At 35.4% G+C, this 17,616-nt stretch overlaps 1 protein-coding gene across 3 annotated transcripts in view; it reads left to right on the top strand.

The window, feature by feature from the left end:
- LOC122403310 (rho GTPase-activating protein 32) overlaps window positions 1-17,616 on the top strand; it is a 62,840-nt gene that overhangs the window by 41,351 nt on the left and 3,873 nt on the right. For all 3 annotated transcript variants that reach the window (XM_043406777.1, XM_043406776.1, XM_043406778.1), the window contains exons 3-7: window positions 11,686-11,823; window positions 12,377-12,781; window positions 13,092-13,422; window positions 13,501-13,834; window positions 15,485-16,406. In XM_043406777.1, the coding sequence (XP_043262712.1) occupies window positions 11,686-11,823; window positions 12,377-12,781; window positions 13,092-13,422; window positions 13,501-13,834; window positions 15,485-16,406 (2,130 nt within the window). The remainder of the gene's footprint in view (window positions 1-11,685; window positions 11,824-12,376; window positions 12,782-13,091; window positions 13,423-13,500; window positions 13,835-15,484; window positions 16,407-17,616) is intronic.

Below are 17,616 nucleotides of genomic sequence, written 5' to 3'. Positions count from 1 at the left end.
AAGAAAGTATTACACAACGTTTCTGTAGAGCGTCAAACAAATTTATTACAAATGAAAAACTAATTTTAAAGAAAAATCGACAGGGTGTAGCCCTGCCCAAAATTAAAAAATTTCAAATCATTCAGAAAAAATTATTTTTGGTTATGGGGGTCGATTACAATCATTTTTGGTGATTAGACATAACCCCGAAATACTACTCACTTTCGAGAAAAAAATGCATTACTGAAAATATAATGTCTGACCATAACTGTCTGATTACCCTGAAAAAAAATTTCAAATCGGTCTGGAAAAATTATTTTCGGTTACGGGGGTTAAGTACAATCATTTTTTGAGAATAGACATAACTCCGAAATCCTACTCAATTTCGAGAAAAAAATTACTTTCCGAAAATGTAATATGTGACCAGAAATGTTTCCCCGAAATTTCATGTGTATGTTTAAAAAAATCATAACTCATGAACGGATTGGGGGATTTTAATGTTTCAAAATGCAAAAAATGCGTATTTTGGTGAAGAATATCTGGAAATTCTACGAATATTCAAAAAGTTGTTTCTTAATTCCGTAAAGTGAGAAAAAACCCATAAAAATGGTCCAATTTACAACTACACTCGGGCTGACGAGACGAGTCATCAAACGAAAACAAACGTCTCTAAATGTGTCTCGTAAGTGTCCTTTGCAGCCAATGACTGCAGTTGCAGCATCGACCACATGGAGCACTTTGATTTTCTTCACTGATTCGAGTATTATACGTGTATGTCTCTTCCGAAACGACTCTATACATATAAACGGAGTGCGTTATTATTTCGTGCCTGAAGTATAACACTTTTTATCCATTATTCACCAAATTTAGCGATGTTGCTATTTCTTCTATCGATCCACGCATTCTGAGATCATAACCATAGTATTTTGTGCGAACATATGCCGCAGTGAGACATTACAGATAGCACACCTGTAGCTAGGGGCGTACGTTTGGCTACCAAAAACAATTTTTCGATGAAAATTTTTTTTCGGAAATACAGCGCAACTTACGAAAATGGTAATTCGATGTGACCTAATAGTTGATGGCATCGAAGGGTACAAAGGGGCGAGTCAGGGTGGTGCGCGCGTTGGGCGCACGGGATGCAGGGTCGCGCGGTGACGGAGGATCCTAGGCGTCCCGAAGCGAAGCGAAACGAAACGATGGCTGGTGACTCGGTGACCCAGTTTCCCCCGACCCCGACGCACCGATCGTGGATTCGTACGCGAACATGGAATCGAGGCGGCACGTCGCGGCACCCTCGTCGCCATCCTCGTTGTTCGTCCGCGGTCGGAGACGTCATCGACGAGTCCTTTTCCTCTCCGGTCGGTCGCATCGACGCGTCGTCAGCCCGCGTCCCGACGTCGGTTGTTCACGCTCGTCCTGACTCGCGACGCTATGCGTCGCGTTCTCGGCAGCTGTGCCAGCTGCTCTAGCCGTCTCGAGGTAGTTCTTCCCGACGGTACTACTCCCTCGTCCACCGATCTCCTTCTCCTCTCCTGTGCACCATCATCCGGATTTTATCTCGACGTACTCGCGTCTCACGGTATGGAAAGCGAAGCCGTCGAAAGGACCACTGTGATTTCATGGATAATCGGATAAGCTAGATCTTTGGCCAGGATCTCTCATGTGTTTGCGGATGTCGTATCGTTTTATCGAAATTTTCTTGGGGAGCGTTCAGGTAGTGTTCCAATACTCTATGGCTAATCTCGTTTTCATCCATGTATTTTGAGATCGTCCTGCGATTGTCCCTCCTGTGTCTTGTTGCCTCTGGAACGGATATTCTTTGGTACAGTGAAACCTCGATTTAATGGGTTCTTCGAGTCCTGTGTCAGTAGATCCTTACGTGCTGTTTGATTCTTTGGCGCCCATTTTAAGATTGGATTATTTCTTGAAGACAAGTGGTGTCAGTGTCTGATTTATACACGTTCAAATGCAATGAATAAAATAATAAAATAAGTGGTTTTGTTTCTTGTTTATATTGTACTAAAAAAATGCAATGTAGACTTTTGCTTTTGCACAGACGCTATTTTACAGACATTCGGATTTAAATGACACTCCCTGTCCTAATTAGCTCGCTCAAATCGAAGTTTCATTGTACACTGTTTAAATTCGTTTGGAAACTTCAGGATGATAGTTCATCTTGATTAGCAATTTTCTCTGCTTTTTTTCCTTTTTTGGTGTCGCGTACTATTGCCCTACATACGTAGACGCGATCGTGTGTAATGGACTCGTCCTGCACTATGTCCTTGTCACATTTCTGTCTCTTGGGTTTTCCCAATTCATAGATAATCGAAGTATTATCGTGTTTCTGTATTTACTCTCGCATGCTTTATCAATGTAATTAAGATTTCTCGAACACCATTGATACGACTTTCTTAGAATGAACTTTCTTGCATTTTATCTATCTTTATTCATCTCGCCAATTTCGAAGTTTGTCCTACAAAGGTATTTAAGTAGAAAAAATTCAAGTATTAATTTTAATATTCTTTAGTGATAGTATTCACGTTGAGACACAATGTATAGTTACTTGATTTACTTCTTTCGTGTCATGTGTACAAGTTTTAATAATGTAGATTTCTATTGTATTTTGTAACGGTAGAACTCTCTTGTTTGAACTTTTAACTTTCCAATTTCGCTAGCCACGAAATCGTACCAAATTTTCGGTAGATACCAGATAAACTTCCTACCTCGGTTCGCATGGCTTCTAGCAATTCAATCCGACGAGAACGATTGTTTATGCACTATTTTCAGGCGAATTTCCGCGCGGCTGTTCGCCAGGAAGAATCGGTGACCTCGTAAGATTTAACCGTTCATCGATCATACCCCGTTGAACACTTTCATGTTGAACTATTTTCAGATTTTTTATTTATATTTTCTGCGCTCTTCCTTTTTGCGAATCGATATCGTATCGAATACATCGCCAAAATGGCTTTTAAATAAAATATTCTGCTCGCTATCCCGTATGAATCATACTTGACAAATTCTTTTCTGATTTATAAATAGTTTTAAAAAATGCATCAAACCCAACGGAAATAAAAATAAAACTGAAAAATTTCAAAGAAGAATATATGAACGCAAAATCAATATCTGCGAACAGGCTACTCGACGTACATAATTAAAATACAAATTTGAACTATAAATTTGATTTTGATAATATCACAAGAATAGATTCAGAAGTTATTATAGAAGGTTGTTTCTTGATTCATTTCATATGATAAATCGAAAAAACTTTGCTATTATACAATATTTACTAAATAATTCATAATTGTCACCATTTTAAAATAAAGCCAAAATTCAGCAAAAAATTATTTTAACTGAATGACTTAAATTTACCATAATATACATGTACTTGTGTTATTTCAAATTGCTTAAGCCGAATAAATTTAAAAAAATCTTTGTCGATGAAAACTAAATGAAAATTATAACTCATATTTAAAATAATAGACGATGTTTTAAATAAAAAAAAATCGTGATAAATACATTTCCAGGAAAAGATTTAATCGTATGAACATCGTATGGGTGGCATTGCCCTTGTCTTAAAATAATCACAGAGTATTGCCAGTTTATTAAATTTTTAATACTGCACCATCTCTGTGAATATTAGCACAGATCCTGGAATAGCTTTGGTGGATCAAAGCCGGAGATTTCACTGCTACGATCTCTTTTTGCTACTCATCAGGTTGTCGTCCACATATTTCAGTGAAACTTTTTACATAGAAAATCGAAAATTATTACACGTTCAGTCTTTGTACATTAATAGTTCACGAAACATTTAACAACGAGAATTGTTTCAATTCTTATTGTAGAAAAATATTATATCTACAACCACTAAAAACTTAATACTGCATGCGTATTTATATTCGAAAAATTAGTTTTAATCTTAACTTCCATATCAACGATTGAAATACATAAATGGTTACGAATATACTTTGTTTTCAGATTTTTTTTTTTTAATTTATAAAATTGCATGCACGTGCAAACCCACCTTTCAATGATCATACCTCAATACTTTTATATGCAGAGTAACGAGGAGAATCGATTCATGTAAAAAAAGGCATGGTTCCTCCGCACCGTTGCACCGAAACAAAAAAATTGTATCATGAAACGTCCTCAATGCGGGATTCAACATTTTTCTGTATCAATTTCTTGTGTTTATGCTTATCCCAGTTTCTAAAATCATTCTGTAACTATACGAACTTTTTCATGACTGCAGTAAATACAGCTGTAATGAGCTACATTTTATGTTACTCCCTTTATCTTAGGTACATTGTATAATTTCAAAATGAAAGAACTGAAATGTAATTATAAAATTGTAAGAAGAGTAAAATAAACTTAGAAAACATAGTACATTAAAAAATTCTTATCCGGTTTAGTGTGTGCGACTTATCAAATAGAAGTTCACCAAAAAAAATTGTAACAAAGAAACTGTTAGAATGTAAGACTTACTTTGTCGTTCAAATTACTTTTTCGATTTTCCTAGACGTCAATTTGAAGAATATGGTTTTGAGAAAAAAATGTTTAAAGATTTTAATGAAGTTTCAAGACACACAAACTGTACTATGTTTGTAAATTTGAACTTAAAATTTCGGTAACTTATTTATTAATTTTATTACGGGATAAATCATTTGATACAGAGAATAACAGGTGTTAAAACATGGAATAAAGAAATAGAAAGTATTATTATATTTTATTTTTGATTTATTTTAATAATTCTTGCTATTCGACTTAGAATGATTTCCAGTTTTCAAGAAATAATATATCGTATATAAGAACATCTTTAATATGACATTCCTTACAATAATATGCATTCAGCCATTTACAGATAGTTTTTAATCTTGTATGAGCTAAATCTTATTTGCTATTATATTCAAATATATCAATATATCAAATATCAATTACATTGATATATTTTCAATATTTTTTGAAATTTGATTGCTTTATCATATTCTACTGTGAATTACGTTACATATCCCCCTACTTTTATTCCTTTCTTCTATCTGTTTTTGTTCATTCATTTATCTTCTACTACTTCATCCACTACTGTACTCTTGTTATCGAGAGAGATAGTAAATATAGACATTAAAATACAAGAAAACTCAAAGAAAAGGTAACTAAATAAATAAAAACGAAGAAACAAGAAAGAAAAGAAAAATATAATCGGTATAAGAAGAGAATAAAATTAACAATTCTCCAAGCAATTATTCTTGAAACGTTATCCATTTGATTTACAAGAAAAACGAAAGATTGATTTTTTGAACCTGTTTCTCAAGAGTTACGTATATAATATACGTAATGTACGTAAAATTAGTATCAGTATATTGTTATCATAGAAGAAATATAGAAAATAAGTAGGCACGTAAAAATATACATTTTTCCGAATTCCAAAGTGACTATTACATCAAAATTCATCATAGAAACTTCCTTTTCGAAAAAAACGATAGCGACAAATTATTTCGTTTATGGGACAATTCACGAATAAAAAAATAATATTAATTTTTTGTTTCAATAATAATTCATTAAATGTCATACAAATTATAAGATGGTTACTTTCAGCTATCTGGAGCAGAATAACATCTTAATTTATAATGAGAACTTATTTTTGGCTAGCTTTCGGGGGGTTCCTGATCCACTCTGGGACGAGGTGAATGCATTTCCTTCGGTTAATGGGTGAAAAATTTGAACGTGGTAACCGACGAAAGTTTTGGTGTCCATTCGATGTCCGAGGGACCGTAAAGTTTGTCTATCGTGTTCGAAACCGATGTAGGCAATCGTGTTTAGAATACATAAAGAACGAAATGCAATTTCGAGATCCCTTGTTTTGCCTTCCCTCGATTTATCGAGGGGGATACACGTAGATCGTGAAAGTGGAGTACCCTCAGCGTTCGTAATGTTTGCTTAATGTTGCCGAAAAGTTTGTCGACCTACTAACGGAAGAAGCTGCAGCTGTTTCAAGTATTTTCAGCTTGTAAATTCTTTGATGTTTATCGATCGCAAAATGCATTAACACTGTTCTACCGCGGTCCAATGCGTTCCTATTTCGACGAAAAGGTGTCTTTCGACACTTTTGCAATTGTTAATGCGATTTATATTATTTTTAATATCACGTATTACTTTAGAAAAGAATTTCAAGTTAAAGTTTTAAAAGGTTGCTTTAATTAATTCATTTGTAGAAACCGTTCAAAAACACTTATTTTTACTTTCCTCGAGTCTTATTCCAGCCTCGTCTCGCTTTCTGTAGGCTTAGGGGAAAATTGACAACGGTAATAAAATTTAGAAAATAAATTCAAGTTAAAATTTTAAAACACCTGCGATAGAAATCGTGTTAACGTTGGTCGCGTTTTATCGCGTATAATTTTCACCTTTTATTTTTCCATGCCCAGTAGTAACAAATTGAATTTACGAACTATGAAAGATGGATGGTTGGATAAGGAATAAAAAGAATGCGTGTATCGTTGATACACGGAATTGTGCGTCGGTTAGAAATTTTCGCGAAAGTTTCGTTTCGAACGGTTCGTTACACGGTGGATTTCTAAATCGCGTGAAATTTTCATGAGCAGGAGCTTAGAGTTTTTCTTTTTTTTTGCGTAATCGTAGATCAGCTTTGATTACGTACGGCCTGGCAGTTTATCGTTGATGTTCCAATTATAGGAATTTACGGATAAATTCGATGGCGGATTGGCGGCGTGGCGGGAAGGGGTTTAAAGAAGCGTAAACCAGAAGGCAGCGCGGAACGATCGTTTCCGAGCGATTGCCAGATCCAGCAGGGAGAGAACACTGCTCGCTTATATACGTATAGAAGCTCCGATGTTTGCCTCGACGTTGCCAAAAAATACAATGACCCAAATAAGACAAGTTGCGCTCGTTCGTCGATACTCCGTGCCGCGATCCCTCTGAAACTGTTTCAGCGAAAAGTGAGAACGGTATCGCGATACTTATCTCGTGGAGAAACTCTTAACATAAATGTATAAAATATACATTGGCAGTTTTTGTTTTTCGAACTGTATGTACATTCAAGTAAATTTGTATATTCCAAGTATGGAGCCACCAAATATATTTCAGAGGTATTTTACGTGCTCGAAAAATTCAGTGACCCCATAATTCCTTGAGTTTCGATTTTCTGTTACACGTCGTTGATATTTTTAACGAAACGATCACCATACTATCTCTTGAATTTATTTCTTTTCTTCTGAAACTAGCATTTAAACAAAATATAAAAAATAGATATTTAAAGTAGATTGTTGATCGTCGAGTAACACGAAGTATCATAGTTTTTCATATTATGTCATTCTGCCTACCGTAATTTAAATTTTAATTTAATTTCTTTACGAAACAGTTACTAATAGTTTTCATACTGTGCAATTCTCACTTAAATTTTGCACAAAGTAGTTTACTCCAGCGATACAAGTTTGGATTTTACCCCTTTCTATTGTTCCCATCATATTATTTTAGTCACTTGCGTTACTTTTTGTAATATTCCTCGTAGTTAATAATATTAATATCTGAGAAATCTATTATTTGTTTTCTTATACAGGGTGTTCGGCCACCCCTGGGGACAATTGTAATGGGCCATACTTGAGGGCAAAATAGGACGAAAATCAAGAATACCAATTTGTTGATGGAGGCTTCGTTAAAAAGTTATTAACGTTTAAAGCTCCGCCCGTACTGAATTTTTTTCTCGAAAGTGTGTAGGATTTGGAGAGTATGTCTATTAACCAAAACTGATTATAATTGACCCCTGCAACCAAAAATAATTTTTTTAGAACAATTCGAAATTTTTTAATTTTGTCAAAATATTTCACACCTTCTCGAATTTCTTTCTAGAAAATGGGTACGATTTCAGGGGTATGTCTATTGACCAAAAATGGTTGTAATTAACTCCCCAACCGACAATAATTTTTTCAAAACGATTTGAAAATTTTTTTTCGTTGAAAAATTTAGACACCTACCCCTGTCGATTTTTCTTAAAAGTTCGTTTTTCATGTGTATCTAATTTGTTTGATATTGTACAGAAAAGTTGTCTAATACTTTTTTGTAGGTATCCATGAGCTCTACATACATACTAAATTTCATTGAAATATATTTACTATTGTAGGAGTTATGGTAGTTTGAAAATTGGACCAGTTTCATGGGGTTTTTCTCACTTTACGGGGTCAAGGAACAACTTTTTGAATATTGTTAGAATCTTCACCAAAATACACGTTGATTGCATGTTGAAACATTAAAATCGTCCAATCCGTTCAGAAGTTATGATGTTTTAAAGATTCGCAAGAATCCGGGGTACATTTTTGACCAGACATTATATTTTCATTTAGGAATTTTTTTCTCGAAAGTTTGTAGGATTTGGAAAATATGTCTATTGACCAAAACTGATTGTAATCGACCCTTGCAACTAAAAATAATTTTTTTAGAACGATTTGAAATTTTTCAATTTCACCGGAAATGTTCAGCTTCCTGAATTTTTTTCTGGAAAGTGCGTAGGATTTCGAAGGTATGTCTACTCGCCTAAAATGATTGTAATTGACCCCTGCAACCAAAAATAATTTTTTCAGAACGATTTGAAACACATGAAATTTTAGGGGAATCATTCATCTATGATTAGACATTATATTTTCGGTAACGAATTTTTTTCTCGAAACTGGGTAGGATTTCGGGGGTATGTTTATTCATAAAAAATGATTGTAATTGACCTGCGCAACCAAAAATAATTTTTTCAGAATGATTTGAAATTTTTTAATAATTTTTTAACGAAGCCTCAGTCAAGAAATTGACATTCTTGATTTTCGTCTTATTTTGGCCTCTAGAATCTACCACTAAAATTTTTCCCAGGGGTGACCGAACACCTTGTATGTATCATAACATATGGCAGCTAGTATGAAATATTGATTTCACGTCTTTGTACAATGGTATTTCGAATGTTTCGATACTAGAAGCTGACATTGATCTTGGAAAAAGATTTCGTAAAATGCAAAGTCTTTGCTTTCGCATCCTATCCTTGGTATATTCGTAGGTCAGGGCATTCGTGATCAACGACACGTAAGCTTGTTGAACAAACGAGATAATTGATAGTGCTCCTATAATTGAAAGCCTACTCTACCACTTCTCTCGACAGTTAAAGAGGAAGTCTCTTGTACGAGGATGAAAGGTTGGGTTGACTTCCTATATTTTTTTTCGAAACCCTTGTATCTGATTCGCTGTGCGCAGTGTGCGCGTTTAGCATCTTAATTCTCTGGCCAGTGCTTTTAACGGAGATGTAACGAGTTGATTCGAACGAAGAACACGACGACGTAGTATCATGTGCCTTTCTCATATTTTTATAGCATTATTCGTCCCGTAAAAAATTAATCAAAATGATTAACATTTATTGTTTCGCTTTATTGTCAAATTCGGTAGCCGATCTAGACACCCAAAGTTCTGTAAATTAATGATCGTGAATGAAATTCATATTAGCAAAACATTTCATTTTTTATATGTTTTGCATAATGGAAAAATATAACCGTTTAATTAACTTTGAATAATTTTGTCCTATTAGCTATTAATCATTTTTTTTTATTATTATGGGGAATGGGGCGTAATAATTGTTTTAATTTTTTTATTACATTAATTGTCACACGAGTTATTATTAATTTACAATGGTCATCAGAAATTAAATGTTGATGGGGTAGACATGTTTTCGTTCAAGATTAAAATAAAATAATGGATATTAATGCAAATGAATTTTTCAGTTTTACCTTTCTATCATTGCCAATTTCTAAACAGGAATGTTTAATAAACAGCTTTACAGAGAAGCACACTATTTTTCGAAAATAATTAGTTATTATTTATAAATACAAATAAAAAATAGTTAACGTTATAAAATGCATAAATATTATTTGTTAGCAATTTATGTTGAATTTAATGTAATGATATGAATATATATTTTGATTGAAATAAACCCCATATTTTAATGTAACAATGTTTGTGAATCTAGTGTTGAAAATTTGATTTTACAAAGCACTGGACGCGTTCGTTCAGTGTATCAAATCTAGTGACCAAATAATTTAATTACTTAAGGGAGTAAACGACTCGATTGGGATACTTGCAGAGAGAAATTTCAAGTATACAATTTAGTATGCTTCTTCCGCTTGAGAATGACGATCAGTGAGGTGTATTCGGCAGACAAGGTCAATGAGTAAGCTTGCTACTTATGCGTGGACAGCATTCGAATTACGATTTTGGCTCGAATTTTCTGTACAGAATGATCCAAAGTACAGCAATTGAAAAATATACGGGCTTATAGTAACCCGTGAAGTAGAGAAGAAACGTCTGATTAACATCTTCAACGTATGAGTAAAGGAGCAATTATGAGCAAGGAAATAACTTGATGTTAAGATTAATTATTTCGTCAACCTTACAGCCTTTGGAGTAGATCTTAAGAATGTTGAAATGTGCAGTTAAAACTAGCTCACACAGAGTTATAAACACAATTTGTTGATATTCTGTAATGTGAAAAACCAAATATACAAAGAAAATCATTAAATAAACAAGATACGTATCTTCAAACGATACACATCATAAGATGAGCAGAGATAATTCCAAAAAAATCACGTTTTAAGGTCTTACGAAATAGCTCTATTTCTTGTGTATCATCAACGCGATTATACTAACCCAGCTTAATGTCCGTATTAAAATAAAACTATTGAACTCGTACTATTTTTCAAATCAAATCATCAAAAGTGAGTAATGAAAAAAACCATTTATTAACTTACTTCAAACGCGATTAAAGCAGAAATAATTCGGTTAAGGAAATTGGATTAAAATTGTTTGGAAAAGCAATTCTAAAGTATGTTCAGTATGATATTAAAAAAGTTATCAGGTTGTTGTTCGATAATAATCTCCCAAGAAGATATTTCTTGATAGAATGTTAGACCCTGCAGCAAGGGGAATGAAACTCCATTGTTATCAGTTCTGAGTGTACTAGAAAAAAACTGTTCATAAAAATTTGGATGAAACATCTGTTTTGCAAAGTAGTCCTTGAAACAATTAATTCCCAAATTTTAACTAGAGATTTTCGTAAATTTTTTAGCCCTCTTTTGCATTGCACCCAGTTTACCGCGAGAATGAAGCATCCTGTAACAAAATTCGAGTCGTCGTGCGTCGACTGTCGACAAAATTTGGACTAAATCGATGACCCGAATGTCGTACAGTCCCCTCGTTAGTTAAATTCTTCACGCACGATGATTCATCTTAACCGTCTTCCTTCAATTGCCTTCACAGACTGCCTCCATTTTCTGCTAGCGTAAAGCGTAATGCAGCGAAACTCGTTTAAAGCGTTTCTTACTTACATAATAAGTTTATTCGAACGACTCGGTTTCACGGTTCTCATTTCTCTTTTAGCGACCAGCGATTAAACGCAGCGTTTTGGCGAACGTTGGAAACCAAACGGCGGCGTTCGTTCCCCTTAGAAATCGCGGTATTTTAGCGCGTCTCCATTTTATTTGTCGCGCTTTATAAATGTTTCACGGGCTTGTACGAAAGTGGGTTAAAAATACGAGCGTTGATTTCGTAAACGTAAACATTTCATCTGGCGTTTAAATCCGTGCGTTACGGCACCGAACATGTTTTAATAGAATTTTATTCCAGGCTTGCACGAGCATCGACAGAGATTATTAAATTTTTTATTCGACACAGGGATTAGGATGTAATCGAACGGACGATTTCAGTACACCGGTCAGCTCTGGCAGCAACATGGGCAGTATAGCACGGTTTCCAAAATTGGACGAGTGTGCCCACTTTCATTACGAACACGTTGAACTCAGTTCCTTGGAGGTCAGTTACAAACTCATTTTTAACTTTCTGGTTCTACCAAACACTTTGTTCGTTTATTTAATTTACGACGTAGACTGATTTTCAATTAAATTAATAGTTTAAAAAATGGTACAGTTTACAAATTCATTGTCTTGCGTAGAAAATTTCAGTTTAACCCCTCAGGTATACGAGATCCATGGCATCGTGTAAATCTTAAACCACCGTACGTCAACCACATTTTTCGTAACAAACATTTTTAAAAAATACAAATAAATATTATATTTGGTACGTCGTGACTTTTCAATTATTTTCCCTTATTATTTTCGACGATGTAGACTGAAAACTAGACTGTGTGAACGCCCGAAATACTGAAAGTTCTGAAACTTCGAAAGATAGGACACGAAAATGTTCAACTTTTGGCATACCTGAGGTGTTAAATGTTATTCTTTTGAAAATTTCAACGATAAATTATATTAGAGTAATAGTATCTGATTGGTAAATTTATTAAAAAGGAACTAGAAGTATTCGCGTTGCACGTCGTGCATAAATAAAAGAGAAATTAATATGCTTGCAGGTTACACTTAGCGAAGGTTCGAATGATTCAGACAGCTACGCGGTTAGAGTAACATCTGGAGATGCATGCTGGACCCTGCAACGATCTTATGATAATTTTGTTATGTTTGACAAGCAATTGCATCGCTGCATATTCGACAGGAAGTTTTCTTCCTTGACCAAGCTTCCGGATGCACGGCCAAAAAACACCTGTGATATACTGAGGGACTATTTGAATAGATTCTCGCAGTTAAATCACGAAGGCCTAAATTGCGGTCCTGTGTTAAATTGGTTGCAGCTAGATAATAGAGGAAGAAGAATACTTGTGCCAGAGTCAGATTCATGCCCTATTAACACCCCTGCGGTAGCGGCAGCTTACGCAGTGAGACCTTACGTGGCTCAGGCACCGGATGAGATCTCCTTTCAGGTGAGCTTTTAGTTTCAGAAATACAAAAGAAGATCAGATACTGCTCAAGGTAATTAGAGGATCATGTTACTGGACGATTGAAGGGAATGAACCATATTCCAAGAATGATAGGTACATTTAATACAGTAATACTTCTATCGAATGCCTGACTTACATACTACCTTGAACCTTTTAAGGTCTGAATACGTTAACGAGCAATATCATTTGAGTGACTGATCTTTCATTATTTTGAGCAGTGTATTTTTGTATCATAAGAATGATTAACGACGCTCAACAACGGTTTAATTTAAATTGGATTGGTGGGTTCCAGGTTGGGGACATGATTTCTGTAATAGACATGCCTCCGCCAGGGGAAAGCACATGGTGGCGCGGAAAGCACGGTTTCGCTGTTGGGTTTTTTCCAGCCGAATGCGTGGCTGTAATTGGGGATAAAGTTCCACGACATCTGACCGTGTCGACGACCGTCAGATCGAAACTACCGGTGAAACCAGTGCTCAGGAAGCACGGGAAATTGATCGCCTTTTTCAGGTCTTTTATACTGAATAGACCGTCCAGGAGGCGATTGAAGCAGTCTGGAATCTTGAAGGAGCGTGTATTTGGTTGTGATTTAGGGGAACATCTTTTGAACTCAGGTCAAGATGGTACGTATGCTCCACCATTATTCTTAATTTCGCTAGCGATTCGTTGGCGTTCTTAACAACGTTTCTCAATTGTTTTAGTGCCTACTGTTTTAACGTGCTGCGCCGAGTTCATCGAGAACCATGGCTTGGTTGATGGCATATACCGTCTAAGCGGCGTGACATCGAACATTCAGAGATTACGAAACGCGTTCGACGAGGATCGTGTTCCTGCATTGCATTCCGATGAAAGTATTCTACAAGACATTCATTCGGTGGCGTCGCTATTGAAAATGTACTTCAGAGAACTACCGAATCCACTCTGTACATACCAACTTTATTCTACTTTCGTTACCGCGGTTCAGGCTAACACCGACGCGGAAAGGTTAAGGCGGATGAGGGATACCGTTAGGAAATTACCACCACCTCACTATAGGTAAATATATAGAGAAAATGTTTATTTTGTTAAATCTGTGGTATAGTCCGGGCCACGATATAGCGAGGTCGTAAACTAAACTCTTGAGGGTTGGGACCGACTACTGCTGTGGCACTTAGGGCCATACATGACATCTTGCTTGAGGGTGCCTTTTTGAATGCCTTTCAGTATCCGTAACTGTACTACCTTTTTAAAATTTTAAGACTTTCTAAAAATGGCGACACTGGATAAAACATTTCTTCGTACGGCCTTGACCAGGATCTAAGGCCCTTAGCTGCTCATATTTCTGTCAATTCACTTGTTCCAAGAGCTGAAACGTGTAAACTTTGACACCTACTCGAGCTTACGAGTTCGCTATATCGTGGCCCTTACTATACCTTGGAAATTGGCCGGGATTTTCCTTTAGAAATCCCTTTAGAAAGAAGAGACGCACGGAATTTCCTAGAAGATTTATTGCCTTCAACTTTGACCAGTTTTGAATGCCAGCCAATATCCAAGGCATTACTGTATTTATATTGCTCAAACAATTAGATCCACCAGATAGACCTATTCGTTTTTACGTAAAAATGAAACTTGTTACTAGAATAAAAAGCTTTATACGTATCTTTAATTCACAAGTTGAATTAATAAATGAAGTTCTTTAAAAGTAGCTCATGACCTGTACATAACTTCATACTTTCTAAGTAGATTTTCACTATAATTATTTGCGCAGGTTTGTAGATGTACATAGAAAATTCAATTTGTATTTGAACTTATTTTCTATATCTCTAATCTTTCTGGAGGTATTCTATTAGAAGGAAAACTATATACTTCTTTAAGCGATGATTCTAACCTTCAAATTATAACATTGCAACGTAAAATGGTTTTAGGTTAAGAATGAACGATTTCACTTGTACATAATAATTCAAAATGTTTTGAATTTTCGTGTTCACGAACGCTTTTTTCCACTCGTAGACATCACAAATGTTGACTAAGACGACCAACCTAATATAATTCCTTCTTTTTCCCCTACAATATCATGTTCCATTCAAAGCGATCCAACTGAATATCTTCGAAACTATTGATGATATGGAATAACCTTACAGACAAAATTTTGATGGTTTGAAGCATCATATATATATGGTCCGCGACGAAAGAATAGCATACTTTGTAAATTTAATAATATTCGTGAAAAAGCGTAGAAATTTGTTGATTTTTACTCGTATATTTCTTCAGTTATTGTTTATTGCTCCTTAAACATTGGCCTTCGACAACAGAGCATAAATATATGTTTTGTTGGCATTTCCGTTCGTAGGAAATGTCCATATAACTGGAGTGAAGCTCAATAGAAGTTCAATAAATCGGACATTGATGAAAATTTCATTTCAATAAATGGAATTCTATCGCATACATCTTTGGAGGAGCCGTTTAAACAGTTTCTATTACGATATAGCTGACTATACATATAAACAAAAGAGTGACAGACGTAATCTATTTTATAAATGTGGGCGACGTGTGAAAAACATATAATTTAACTAATTTTTTATTTGAATAATATTAATAATTTATTTTTAATCAATTTATAAAATTTAAGTAAACAGTCTGTATGAAATGCGGAGACAATCGTCGAGGGATTAATGTTTAAGCGAGAGTCATTGGTTTTTGTTTCAGAACGTTAGAGTATCTTATGCGCCATCTGGTGAGAGTTGCAGCACGTGGCGCGGAGACAGGTATGACGCCGCGTAATGTCGCGATCGTCTGGGCTCCGAATCTTTTGAGGTGCAAGGAACTGGAAGTCGGCGGTGTGGCGGCGTTGCAGGGCGTCGGCGTGCAAGCGGTTGTTACGGAGTTTTTAGTCTGTTACGCGGAATTAATATTTGGTGACGGTCCGGTCGGAAGGCCAAAATCGTTGGCCATCACAACGTCCGCGAGATTGCTCAGTTTGGAGGAAGCTCGGAACAGAAGTCTGAGAGGCGAGCCGGATTACATAGAAGTGGGCGCTGGCCCAGCCGGATTACCATTACATTACCACACGGTCATAGAGCTGCCGCGAAAAAGAAACGGCTCGAAGCGTTCACCCTCGTTGAATTGGAGAGCTTTGTTCAGCAGAGGTGGCTTGGGTGCCAGAGGAAAATCGAGGCAAGTTGGCACGCCACCTCAAACAGAAACGGTGCCAAGTTCCTTAAACTCTTTACGACGGTTAAGACCCGTGAAAAGTGCTGATAGTTTGGACGGCGAGGACAGCCTAGGTCCTCTTCTAGGACCTCCGCCAGCCAGACCATGCGGTCACAGTCGGTCGGTCTCGCACGATTCGTATTTCGATCATTTGGCGGACGCGCCTAATGCTGCGTCGCCCTTGGATCTGTCAGAAATACAGCTCAACTTTGACTTGGAGGAACGTGAAATGCGAATGTTCTCGGAAGAAGAGAGCGGAGGTGTGGCGTCGGTGGAAGCATCTCCACGACGGCAACGAACGGAGGGAACGCAAAACACTACCGCCACCGGTGGATCGAAGAGAAAGAGATCGCGATTAGAAGAAAGACTGCAATGCGATGTGGAGTTGCGCTTCATCGATAGTCAAAGTCCTGACCAGGTAAAATTCTTGTTGCTACCTTCTGTACGAAGTATTTGAAAGTTTGCACAAGTGCGGTGTTCATTAATCCCTCAATGATCAGATATTTTTCGAACTTACAAACCAAAATGTAGCTTTTTTTTTTTGCATAAATTTATGTCCTATAATTTTCTAATTCTGTACAAGTATTTTATGTATTTTTATTCGAGTATTTTAACTAGAATGTATAAAATTATGCATAAAAGATCCTTGTGTAATTGTGTAATACCATAGTGACAATAACAACAACAATAAAAACAACAGAACAGAAAAGTATAGGAAAGAAGATACTATAAGGACAGTTATTAAATTCTGATTACTTGACTAAAGAAACGAATGAGATGACGGCAAAGGTTATAATTATTTTTATTGTTTATTGAGTCCATATGCAAGAAGTAATGTTAATTATTGAGTGTTAATGTTGGTATTGAGAAGTTTATACAATATGAAATCATATAAAATGTTTTGTCTTTTGTTTACTTCACACTATAGAATCATAACAATTCTCTACTCTTTTTTGGTCTTCAAAATAATATTTAGTACAGTGTAAAAAAGGGAGATATATTCTATTTGATAATATACATTTCAATGTTCATTTTAATTTCATTTAAAGAATAAGAATCCAATTCTTGGAGGTTCACTTGAAGTATTCTTTATAAAAGTAAAGTTTGACAAACACTATAACAGAAGCACATCGAACTCATTTTGCCCTAAGAAGCTACGTGATCTTTTTATACCAACTATTTTTATTACGACATTTTGAGTTATCTTTAGAATAAATATAGCTATTATATAATAACATATAAATGTGAAATTAAAATTATTATTATAAATATAATTATTAAAAATACGATAACAGTAAAAATAAGTTAAACATGGATTGATGTATATCTAAAAGCTCTGTAACAAATTATAAAAAATGTATAATGTAATTCGAACATAGATCGATAATACTTGAGGAAAAGAAAACTCTTTTACCAAATACGCATTACACTTATTACTTTTATTATACGAAATATTACACTGACGCGAAGACAGGAGAATGGTGAAAAATGTTAGATAGACCTAATAAAAAACTATAATTATGTAAATATATGCAAGGGAAATGCAAATATATACAATAAAAATACAATGTACATTTATAGGTTACATCATTATATTCGTTCTGAAGACAATGTATGAGTCGAAACAT

The sequence above is a fragment of the Colletes gigas genome, unplaced genomic scaffold (genome assembly GCF_013123115.1).
Source record: "Colletes gigas isolate AHSC1104 unplaced genomic scaffold, ASM1312311v1 Colletes_gigas_Sc00048, whole genome shotgun sequence".
NCBI classification, from domain to species: domain Eukaryota; kingdom Metazoa; phylum Arthropoda; class Insecta; order Hymenoptera; family Colletidae; genus Colletes; species Colletes gigas.
Note: the sequence above shows the minus strand (reverse complement) of the source record. Positions and strands in the feature narration are given on the sequence as shown.